This window comes from Lycium barbarum, chromosome 5 (assembly GCF_019175385.1).
Source record: "Lycium barbarum isolate Lr01 chromosome 5, ASM1917538v2, whole genome shotgun sequence".
Taxonomy (NCBI): Eukaryota; Viridiplantae; Streptophyta; class Magnoliopsida; order Solanales; family Solanaceae; genus Lycium; species Lycium barbarum.
This window is the reverse complement of record NC_083341.1, coordinates 62,283,536-62,295,941: the sequence shown is the minus strand read 5'-3', so window position 1 is coordinate 62,295,941 and position 12,406 is coordinate 62,283,536. Positions and strand designations below refer to the sequence as shown.

At 41.1% G+C, this 12,406-nt stretch overlaps 1 protein-coding gene across 1 annotated transcript; it reads left to right on the top strand.

The window, feature by feature from the left end:
* Positions 1–9,190: 9,190 nt before the first annotated feature.
* Positions 9,191–11,617, top strand: LOC132639444 (uncharacterized). The gene is made up of 3 exons (XM_060355887.1): positions 9,191–9,682; positions 10,826–10,892; positions 11,547–11,617. The coding sequence occupies exons 1-3, from the start codon at positions 9,191–9,193 to the stop codon at positions 11,615–11,617; spliced, it is 630 nt and encodes a 209-aa protein (XP_060211870.1).
* The last annotated feature ends 789 nt before the right edge of the window (positions 11,618–12,406 follow it).

Genomic DNA, 12,406 nt, shown 5'->3' with positions numbered 1-12,406 from the left:
AGTTATTATTATTTATAGGGCTGCAACCTCTTAGTTCAATGGTGGATACTTAAGCATTTAGATAGGAACATTTTATCTACCCGCCGAGATCCGGCGTTGAGAGAGGATGACTTGGGAGTCACTGCTATGCCCTGTGGGGTTCAAGATAAAAAAGGATGGACTCACATCCTTTCCAGACTAAGAGAAGAATATATCAGGTAGAGGGTACCTGATTTTCATTCCAAAACTATTTGTGTTAAGAGCCGTAAGCGTCCATATCTACCGCTTATGGGAATTAGGGGAATCACACCCAACGCACCATTAAGAGTACTTAGTTTGGCATGAGACAGGTTATTCCAAATGTGGGTAATATGGGAGAGTTTGTACAAGATTATGAAGAAGGTTGAATCGAAGGTATAAAAGATGCTCAGAAATATTGGAAGAATGTTATAAGGGAAGATAAGTTGGATGAGGATCCTAACAATCCAAGTCACGATGAAAACTACTACGAGTGGCTTAAGGCCGAACTAGCCGGTACCGCTACACCAGGGCCGTATCTGTATAGATTTCCTGGGGATAGGGAAGCTGCGAATGCAATCCAAGTTAGAAGACAAATACAAGGAAGAGAAATGGATCATCAAGCAAAAACAGTATATGATCAAGAGATAATTAAGAGCTTGATAGACGATGTAGATGCTTCATTAAAGAGCTTGGAATGGCTTGACACTTTTGTTAAGAAATCCATAGATACGGGGACATCATTGACTGATGATCAGAGGGGTCAGTGGATTAGGACAGCATTGACGCCAGCCCATGTAGCCATTCAGATCGCCCTCTGAAAGGCCAAAAAGGCGCGAGATGGTAGAGAGCAAATATTTGTCCGTGGAGTGGATTTTTGCTGATTATTGCATTTATTTTAAAAAGCCTTGTAATCCCACTTGGGAAAACACTATTAATGAAAAGCACTGGGATTTTTATTTTTCTGGGGACAGTATATATTTGTTTTACATATGGCACAATTCTTCTTCTTACGCTAGTAGCCTCAGAACAATGAGGTATCGGAAAGCGAATTATATATTGTCTAAATGCTTATTTGATATAACTGCATTATGTGATAATCATATATATTGTTGAAAACTCTTGATTGGTCCACATTCCGGTCACTACCCAAAAGAAAAACCAAAGAAAATAACCCCTAAAACAAATTTGTCTCCACTTTTAAAAGGTTGATTTGCTAATAGGAAAAGGAGACCTAGTCAGTGACGATGAGAACACAGAAGCAACAAGTGAGAAAAACCGACAATGGGACAATAGAATGGCCCTAGCCACTGCTAGGATGAAAAAGGTTGTACAAACCACTAAGGCGGCCAATGAGAAAATGAAAGAAGCAGAAAGTCTCTTAGCCTATGTTGAGGAATTAACGAAGCAAAACCCCACCAATCGGGTAAAATGGAGAAAGGTACTTTAAGCACCACTTAGGAGTTATGTCCCACTCAGTCAACAAAAAGGGTTTGACCCTATGCAATATGGGGACGATGAACTACTTATCCCTGAAAACCTATGGAGACCTGCGCTAACCTCAACTCGAAGAGCCTCCTGTTTCGTGCACAATTGTTCTTAAAGGCACAAGATCGTACAATTGGGGTATGTCAATAGAGTTGTCTAAACAAGAAATCTTGGAGATTTTGGGGAGCTTTAGAGTGTACGCACAAATCCCAAATCTATTGCCACCATGCGCTTCTTCTATGATTTACAGAAAATGCCTCTACTATCGAAGTCAGTCAAGACATACTGCTAATGAGTGTGGGGCATTAAAAAAGAAGCTTATCCAATGGATTGACCAAGGGAGAATTAGCTAACTGTGGGGGCCTCACTCTCTCCTGACTCGTGACCAAGGGAGAAATCATCCAGAAAGGATATCAAAGTTAGGTTCTGGAGGAGCAACTTTTCCCTATTCGAAGAGTCATATGCCAGGATCCACTCCCTACTATGTAGCGTGAAGAAGATAAGAGTAGTGCCGCAAACCTATCAGGGTCGCCCAGGATCTCTGAAACAAAGGGTTTGTGTGTATCACCATGGCTGCCCTAGCCACGACATTGAAGAATGTGTGAATTTCAAGCTTGAGCTGGAACGCCTTGTGAATGAAGGCCATATTTGGATTGTCGCGGGAAGAAAAGGATAGAAGATGAAGATATAGAAGACAACGAAGACCTTCTTAGTAATGGTTTGGTAGAAAAACATAAGTATCCCTTTACCGCTTTCAATAAAATACAGTATCCCTTTCCTTTTTATGTAAACCGAACCACACCGACCTGACACCCCGTTGGGGATACATGGGAAGCCTACTTAAGGCCTGGTCAGGGTAGAAAAACTAAGTTTCGGGTAGCATAGGAAAAAAAATATGTGTATACCTGAACTACGGATGAAGTTGATTTCCCTTTGGTGGGATACGTAGGCAGTCTATTTAAGACTCGGTCCTTTTATAATAAAAATCTAAATCCCCCTTATTACATGATGGGGTAGAAGCAAATCAACCATACAAACCTCTTACCGAAGAGTCAATATTCCCAAAAATACAAAAGATCAAAATGCCCTTGGAATGAGAATCAGTCAAGAGTTGAAATAAAATATATGAATCTATGTGCTATAAACTGTAAACAACATGATATCTTATGTTTCGTGCTTAAACATAATGCTAACTTTGGAGCTTTTGAGTTGTTTTCTCTTATAGACAGAGGTCGATTCGCTGGCACCAGTCACTCGATCAAAAGCTGTTGTAGTGTTCTTAAACCCTTAAAAAGAAAACATGTTTGAAACTCCACCACCGAACAGAACTGCTTTAGTCGAAGGTACCCCAACTGCTGGCATAGCTGGAATGCCTTTGGAAGAGGCTGTTAACCTGCTGATGAGGAAATTGGCTGAAGCTAGAGAGTAAGCAGACCTCCTGAGGGCCGAAAAAGAAAACGCTACTAATGTTGAGGCTAGGGGAATTCCTCCCACCAAACCCAACTTTTCAAATACCTGCTCACGCTACAAATACAAATGCTCATCAAGCCCCTCGGGCAATAGGAGTTCATGTGATTCACCCCGTGCAACCACATGTCACTTTTCAAGACTATTTCACCCACATTGACTCTTCGCCAGAATTGGAGAACATGGAAATGTTCTTTGAAGCGAGAATAGACAAGATCGAGAAGGAGATAGGAAAGAAAATTGCTGAACTGGAACATGGCTCTAAAAAGAAAGAGGGGTTAAGATACTTTGATTTGTGCATTCATCCAGACCTGGTCCTACTAGACGCCTTCAAAATTTCCAAGTTTGATCACTTCAATGGGTCAGGCAATCCCAGGGCCCACTTGAGGGCTTACTGCGACCAGTTGGTTGGAAATGGCGAAAATGAAGGCTTGCTCATGAGGTTGTTTAGTCGAAGTCTATCAGGAACAGCTATGGAATGGTTTATTTCTCAAGACATTAGTCGGTGGAAAACATGGGAAGAAATGGTAAGCTCATTTATGGAAAGATTCCGCTTCAATGTGGAAAATGTGCCAGATCGCTTCTCATTGGAGAAAATTCGTCAAAAATTGACTGAAACCTACAGAGCATATGCCAGTCACCGGAGAGATGAAGTGGCATGTATGCAACCACCTATGACTGAAGCTGAGCTGGTAGCCACATTCATACGGTACCAAGAAGCTGATTCCTTTGACAAAATGATAACTATGAAAGAGAGTTGCTTCGCAGATTTAGTCGCCGTTCGGGAAGATATCGAAGATGGCCTGAAGATCGGCACGATTGTTAGTGTACTAAATAGAGTAGGTGTGTCTGGCGCCGCAGGTGGCAAAAAGAAAAGAGAAGATATAGCCTATGTTTCTAGAACTACTAGCCCGAAAAGCCGAGGAAAAGAGATGACCCACAAAAATCCAGATAACTACCAATCACCTCCACCAACCAACTATATAGCCACTTCACCCCAATATAGCCCGATGTCATTGTGCTACGCACAACCCAGCTACCAAGCTGCACAACCAAATTATCAAATACCAGCACCAAACAACCGAGCTCCACGACCAAATTATCGAATGCCAGCACCTAATAACCAAGCTTCACAAAACCAGACGTTCTAAAACCAGCCTCCGTAGGAAAACTATGAGGCGCCCCAAAAGAACCCCATGAGAGCATTCACCCCTTTTCCAGAATCAAGGACTAGTTTATTTGCCAAGCTAAGAGACGTCAGGCGAATGAGCACTGTTCCACCAAAACCTGCTAATCTCGCGGATCGATGGTACAGGTCGGATTTCACTTGCACCTACCATTCTAATCATGTTGGCCATGCCACCTTATATTGCATAAACCTAAGGCACAAGCGACAGGATACAATTGACAATCATGAGCTTATCTTGGAACTAAGACCTCTAAATATGGACACAAATCAGCTCCCGGAGCATGGAGGGAACCAAATTCACATGATAGAAAGAGGTGATGTATGGAAAGAGAGCCTAGCGATAATTCATCCGGGTATTGAAGGGTTAGAGAGCATCGTCGCCTCATTGTCTTTACAAGAGCGAAAAGAAGTGTTAAGCCCTTTGACAAAGAAGTCTGACACATCTGCTGTAGCCAAAAAAGAGCCTTTCATGCTTAAATATCCCTCAACAGTCGCTCGAATTCATAACGAGACATTCATACTCAAAATATCAAGATCAGTTGAGAATGCACCCTTTGTGATCAAAACGCCGTACCAGATGATGGTCAATAAAGAAAAAAAGGTAGCTGATGCGGTTCAGGGTATGACTAGGTCAGGAAGGTGTTACGCCCCAGAAGAACCTGTGCTCGAAGTGCCACATCGCGAAAACCCTCAGAAAAGACCAATCACCAAAGGTGAAGCTGAAAACTTCTGGAGGTAAAAGCCAGTCAAGGATTATTCGATTGTCAAGCACCTGCATAAGACTCCTGCCAGGATATCGGCAATTTCATTGCTACTCAGTTTGTCTCAATATCGCTTGGCCTTGATAAAAGCTTCAGACAAAGTCCAAGTGCCGCCGGCACTACAAATGAAACATTGGCTGAGATCGTAGGGTATGTTGTACGAGCGCATATGCTATCATTTTCTGATGATGAATTACCAAGGGAAGGAAAGTCCCATAATAAGGCCCTGCATATAAAAGTCAAATGTCGTGACATGATTATCCCTCAAGTGCTGATTGATGGAGGAGTTGGGTTAAATGTATGCCCCGTGATGACTTTGAAACAACTCGAATATGATGTTGGCAAGAACCGTCAGAGTCAGACCAACGTAAAAGCTTATGATAGTGCAACCAACGATCTGATTGGAGAAATAGATCTACACATACAAATGGGCCCCGCGGAGTTCACAGTAGAGTTCGTGATCATGGACATCAAAACAAGCTATAACCTATTGTTAAGCCGACCATGGTTGCACGCCACCAAAGTTGTAGCATCTTCGTTACACCAGTTTTTCAAATTCATATGGGATGATCAAGAAGTCGTGATTCATGATAAAGGAAGTGTCCACAACTATCCGGACAATTCTGTACCAGTCATAGAGAAGTCACTAGTCGGCGCTGATTTTCACACCGTTGAACTACCCATGATAGATCGTAGGTAGATGATGAGGCTACCCCTATGCCACTGGTATACAAAATGGTTGCTACAACTATGATAAGGAGTGAGTTTGAGCCCGGGAAAGGTCTGGGAAAGAACTTACAAGGAATTAAACAACTAGTGAGCATAAAAAATGGGAAGTATTGATTTGGGGTTGGATACGAGCTGTGTGAGGCAGAAGAAGAAGAAGAAGAAGCTGAATACGCACCAAGAGGTCCCGTTGAAATGAGAAGGTCATTCCATCATCTATACCAGTCCTTCACAGCATGCCCATGGGGTCACAGCAGCGAGGATCCAGAAGGCGGTTTAAGGACGTTGTTTTGGGAAGAGGAATGCGCAGCCATCATTGAAGAATGCTTTGAAGCATTACAGATTCGCCATGCCGAACCAGGAGAAACGACAAGCCGATGGACTTCTACCCCGTTGTTCACTCTGCGGCGAAAGTCGGCTTTGAGGCCCGGCTTATTGCCTTTTCATGTTTTTATTTACGTGTTGTCTAATAACGGGAATGGCTCGATGTTCCATTCCGAGTCAGGACCACAGTTTGTATCACTCTTTTTAAATTTCAATGAAAACGCCTCAAAGTTTATAATAAGACAAAATCATTTTACTATACCTATATTAACATATACATACATATATATATATATATATATACGACTATATATAAATATGCAGTTAAAATTACTTTTACATGATTAATAACCGTGTTATTTTATTTTACAGTAATAATTCAGAGGCCACAAATAATGTCATGACATGTTAGGAAACAAGTAAAAAGGACAACGAACAAAATGACGATCAAAAAGAAGGGATAACTGAATCGGAAGGGTTGATAGATGTCGAGGAAGAATACGAAAACAGATCAATGCCAAACCTAGAGGAAACAGAAGCAGTTAATCTAGGAAATGAAGAGTTGGTTTGGAAACTAGAATAAGTGTGCACTTGACAGAAGCTGAGAAAGAAGGGTATCGGAGTCTGCTGAAAGAGTATGAAGATGTCTTCGCTTGGTCATACGCTGATATGTCGGGTTTGTGTACGAACATTGTTGCCCATAGGTTGCCGATCCTTGAAGGATTTGCCCCGATAAAATAGAAAATCAGGCAGCCTAAGCCTGATGTCAGCATCTGAATTGAAGAAGAAGTAGAAAAATAGATTCAGTCAGGGTTGTTGAGGTGACACCGTACCCGATATAGTTGGCAAACATAGTCCCGATACCAAAGAAAGATGGGAAAATAAGTATCTATATGGATTATCGCGATCTTAACCGCGCTAGCCCAAATGATAATTTCCCACTCCCGAACATTCACATACTCATTGATAACTGCGCCAAGCATGAGGTGCAATCTTTTGTTGATTGCTACACGGGCTATCATCAGATACTGATGGATGAAGGATATTCTCAAAAGACGACGTTCATCACACCATGGGGAGTGTTCATTACCGGGTAATTCCTTTTGACTCTAGAATGTCGGCGCTACTTACATGAGGGCGATGACTGGCATCTTTCATGATACGATGCATAGAGAGATTGAGGTGTATGTGGATGACGTTATCATAAAATCTCGAGTGGGTGAGGACCACCTCGAACATTTAAGAAGATTCTTTGACAGGCTCCTAAGTACGATTTGAAGTTGAATCCTGCAAAATGTGCATTTGGAGTGCCTGCTGGAAAATTACTAGGGTTCATAGTCAGTCGTCGTGGTATTGAGTTAGATCCCACTAAGATCAAAGAAATCCAAGAACTACCACCACCAAAAACGAAGAAAGAGGTCATGAACTTCTTAGGAAGGTTGAATTACATCGGATGCTTCATCGCCCAATCCATAGTGATCATAGAGCCAATCCTCAAACTCCTCAAGAAATATGCTCCAATTAAATGGACAGAGGACAGTCGAAAAGCCTTTGACACAATCAAGAGATACCTATCGAATCCACCTATTTTGGTCCCACCAAGGCTAAGAAGTCTTTTACTGCTATACATGTCAGTATCAGAACATGCTTTTGGATGCATGTTGGCACAAAACGACGAAATAGGCAAGAAAGAGAGAGTCATCAATTACATTAGTAAGAAGTTCACACCCTGTGAATCAAGATATTCCTTGGTGGAAAAGACATGTTGTGCTCTAACGTGTGTATCTCAGAAGTTAAGACATTATATGGCTGCATACACGACCCATTTGATCTCAAGAATGGATCCACTAAGGTACATCTTTCGCCAGCCTATACCCATAGAGAAGTTGGCCAAATGGAAAATGTTATTAAGTGAGTTCGACATTCAATACGTCGCGCAGAAAGCAGTTAAAGGGCAAGCACTGGCAGATTTACTGGCAGAAAGTCCAGTAGATGACAACCCTGTACCCTTGTGGACTTACTTTCCAAATGAAGAAATAATGACAATTGAAGGCGAAGAAAGTGAAGATGAGTCAGAATGGAAAGTATACTTTGACAGAGCGGTCAGCTTTAAAGGATCAGGAATCGAAGCCATCTTGGTTTCAGATTCAGGCCAATATTATCCGGTGGCAGCCAAGTTGAGCTTCAGTTGCACCAACAACATGGCTAATTATGAAACATGTATTTTAGGTCTACGTTTAGACCTCAACATGGATGTGAAAGAACTTCAGGTAATCAGCGACTCAGACTTGCTAATTCGTCAGGTTCGAGGAGAGTGGGCCACTAAAAATGAAAAGAGCATACCGTATGTTGGATTTGTGCAAAGATTGGTGGATCGATTCCAAGAAGTCAAGTTCAAACACATACCAAGAACCCAAAATGAGTTTGCTGATGCGTTGGAAACAATAGCATCAATAATTCAGCATCCCGACAGTAGATACATTGATCCTATCAAAATTGAGATCAGAGATCAACCAGCCCACTGTGCTTTCGTAGAGGCGGAGACTGATGGAAAACCTTGGCACACTGACATCAAAGTGTACTTGGAGAAAGGAGAATATCCCGAAGGAATCACCATCAACCATAAGAAAACTATCAGGAAGTTGGCGAATTGTTTCTTCCTCAACAAGAATGTCCTGTACAAAAGAACTCCATATTTGGGATTTCTTAATTTGTTGACTCTGTCGAAGCTACAAGATTGATTGAAGAAGTGCATGCTGGAACCTACAAACCTCACATGAATGGGTTCATGCTCGCGAAGAAAATCTTAAGAACAGGTTATTACTGGATGACCGTGGAGAATAATTGTAGCAAATTCATCTAATAATGTCACAAGTGTCAGATTCATAGAGATTTGATAAAGGTTCCTCCGACTGAACTAAATGTTATGACGTCACCTTGGCCATTCGCCACTTGGGGCATTGATGTCATAAGGCTAATTGAGCCAGCTGCATCAAACAAACACCGCTTCATTTTGGTCGCCATGGACCACTTCACCAAGTGGGTGGAAGCAGCATCTTATTCATCAGTAACAAAGAAAGTGGTCACAGATTTTGTGCACAGCAACATCATATGCCGATTTGGTATCCCAGAATCAATCATAACAGACAATAGGGCTAATTTGAATAGCCACTTGAGGAAAGACATGTGTGCGCAGTTTCGAATCACTCATCGAAATTCAACCGCACACTGGCCGCAAATGAATGGAGCTGTGGAAGCCGCCAACAAAAACGTCACGAAAATCCTCAGAAAGATGATTGATAACTACAAAGACTGGTATGAACAACTGCCATATGCATTACTGGGATATCGCACCACTGCCAGAACTTCAACTGTGGCCACTCCGTACCTGTTGGTGTATGGCACTGAAGTAGTAATACCAGCGAAAGCAGAAATCCCTTCACTTCGAATAATGCAAGAAGCTGAGTTCGACGATGTGGAATGTATCCATAAGAGTTATGAGCAACTTTCCTTGAAAGATGAAAAGCGAATGATTGTTGTTTGTCATGGTCAATTGTACCAACAAAGAATGACGCTGGCTTTTAACAAGAATGTGATAACTAGGGTTTTTCAAATCGGGCAATTGGTGCTCAAACGCATATTTCCTAATCAAGAAGAATACAAAGGAAAGTTCGCACCAAACTGGCAAGGCCCCTATATTGTGAGAAAAGTACTATCTGGAGGAGCCGCAGTACTTGCTGAAATGGATGGTCAAGAGTGGCCAAGAGCAATAAATTCAGATGCCATCAAGAGATACTACGTGTGAAGAAGAAGATAACTGTGAAGATTCAGAGCTTTTATAGTTTATGTTGCTTTAATTACATTTCCTTTCCTTGTAATTTTGTATTTTTAGAAAAAACCAAATCCAAAACCATGTACGAACTACGCAAGGACCTGATTCCCTATACTTATACGGGGATACGTAAGCGCTTTTCCAAGCTCAATTGCTTTAACCCAAAAATCCAAAACTATGTATGTTGAACTACGTTATGACCTGATTCCCATTTTGGGATACGTAGGCGCTCTTTTGAGTTCGGTCTCACAAAAAAAATTCTGATATGTTTACCACGAACTATGTTTCGACCTGATTCCCGAAATGGGATACGTAGGCGCTCCCCCGAGTTCTGTCATTCCAAACAAAATTCCCAATAAACCTTAGGAAATCTCAGAAATTATTTAGCAATAGAAAGATAAAGGCAACCCCACAAGGAAATTGGGGCAGAATTTTTAAAAGGACCTCAAAAATTCTTTAAATATATCAGTTCTAAGAAACGGACTGATTAAAATTTCTACACTGGGACAGAATTTTTGAGAAGGATCTCAAAAATTTCTCAAGCGTGGTGAAATCAAGAAATAACATGTACACACTTACACAGGGGAAAATATTTTGAGAGGGTCTCAAAAATTCCTTCGACATAGCGAAACTCGAGTTGGTATAAAGACGTATACAAACTGGGGCAAATTTTTGAAAAAAGATTCAAAAATTTTCACGAGTCGAGATCAAGAAGAAGAAGAAGAAGAAGAAGAGCCGGGAGACCCTGCTCGAGTAACTAATGTCATGACATTAAAAGGGCATATATAAAATATTATTTTTTGAAATTTATATGCATATATTTTCCAAAAAGTCATTGCCCAAAAACTTTTAGCTATGCTAGAGAAAATAAAAGATTTTAAGGAAAATGAGCATCCTTTCATGCCGAGATATGAACAGAAGAAGTCCATACGCAGGAAAAGAGGTCGACCATATAAGAAGCTGACAAACTTTTCGATGAATGCAGGAACACACAAGCATGGATGTTTTACACTAACTCGTTTGCTTGAATGTTTAAAATAGGATAATAACAACAGGCCAAGTGAAGAAGTAACGTCAAGGAATAGCAGCGCAAAAGAGTGTACGAAAGGTAACGAAGCCCTCCCCAAGTATAGTTTGCTTTACGCTGATAAGTTTGTTCATTTTGCAGAGCACGAAGATTTTACAAAAGAAAAACTTTAAAGACTAGTGAAAGATATAATAACGGTACAAAAAGCTAGGTCTCTACTGAACAATATTGTGTCAAGGTATTGAGACCCCGGCCTAGACGTCGCATGGCTTGCCTTGATACATTGGCTGAGTGGACGTCCAAAAATCTAAAAATTTAAAATGACGCATTGATATCGGTATCACAATACCGTATTCACAATCGAGTCTAGTCCTTTTGGAAGATATGAACCCTGTCGACGGGCGGGTATTCTTCCCTAGAGTCAAAAAAGGGAAGTGTAAGTCTTGCCACTAAGGTAAGCTTCATTCCTCAAAATGACGATATGGATTAAACGACTATGTGCTGAAGGGGTTGAGTCTTCATCCATATATATAGCCAAATTCCGAGGATGATGTCCGCAATCGTTGAAATACGAATGTGATTCCTACATCAAGATTTATGGTCGCTATTGCAGTCTATTTCAAGTTAACGTAATCATGGTTCAGGGATAGTGGTAGTCATGAGAAAAGGCTCCGCACTTGAATATGCAGTAGTTAACTTGAAAATTCTGACTAAATGTTGTAATTCTGGATACAGAGGCTAGTAGTCATCATGAAAGGAATATGATACTGCACTCTGATGTGCTGTCTACATTTAGGTATTTTTGACTATAAGTGATGTGGTCCCGAACTGGTATACCGCAAGCTTCGTATGAGGATAACGAAGTAGTTGACACCGGATTTGCGACAGTCACCGCAATATGTGAAAATGATATGAGTCTAAATTTTCAGGGGCTGCGAATGTCATAAGAAACAAAAATGACCCCGTACTTGAAAACACGATTTTAATTAGTAACATCTTGCTTATGAAAATGAAAACCGGACTGGGGTGTGTAGGTTCGCAGAAACGCGGTATAGCCCGACCCAGATCCTAACAGAAGTTATCATTGAACGATGAAAACATCTGAAAGCGATGAAAAAAGAGCCGGTCAAAGTATCGTGATTATTATCCAGAGTAGATCGCCTTTTCAAAAAATATATATACACAAAAACACACACTTACAAGAAAAATAAAGAAGAAGAAGATAGGAGCAAGAGAGCCATTCAGTTGAAAGAGGAAAAATGTTGAAAGACGACTTCAGGAAAAAGGAGAATGTTGAAAGACGACTTCAATGCCAACAAAATAATGAAACGCCATTCAGGTATGACTACATTAAATTCAAAAATATTCATAGACTAACACGCAGGACTCGGCATTTGGGGATGGCTGAAAGATGCCAAGATAGGAGTAAGAGAGCCAGACTCAAAACATGCGGAGTAAACGTGGAACTCTTCTTGGGCAATCGGTCAATCGTGTACGAGAGTGAAGCTTTCTACACCGAGATTGAAACATCACCTCAAGCAACTGCACTCATAAATCTTTGAAAATCGCTTCCGGTTGGATTTTTCTCCAGAAAT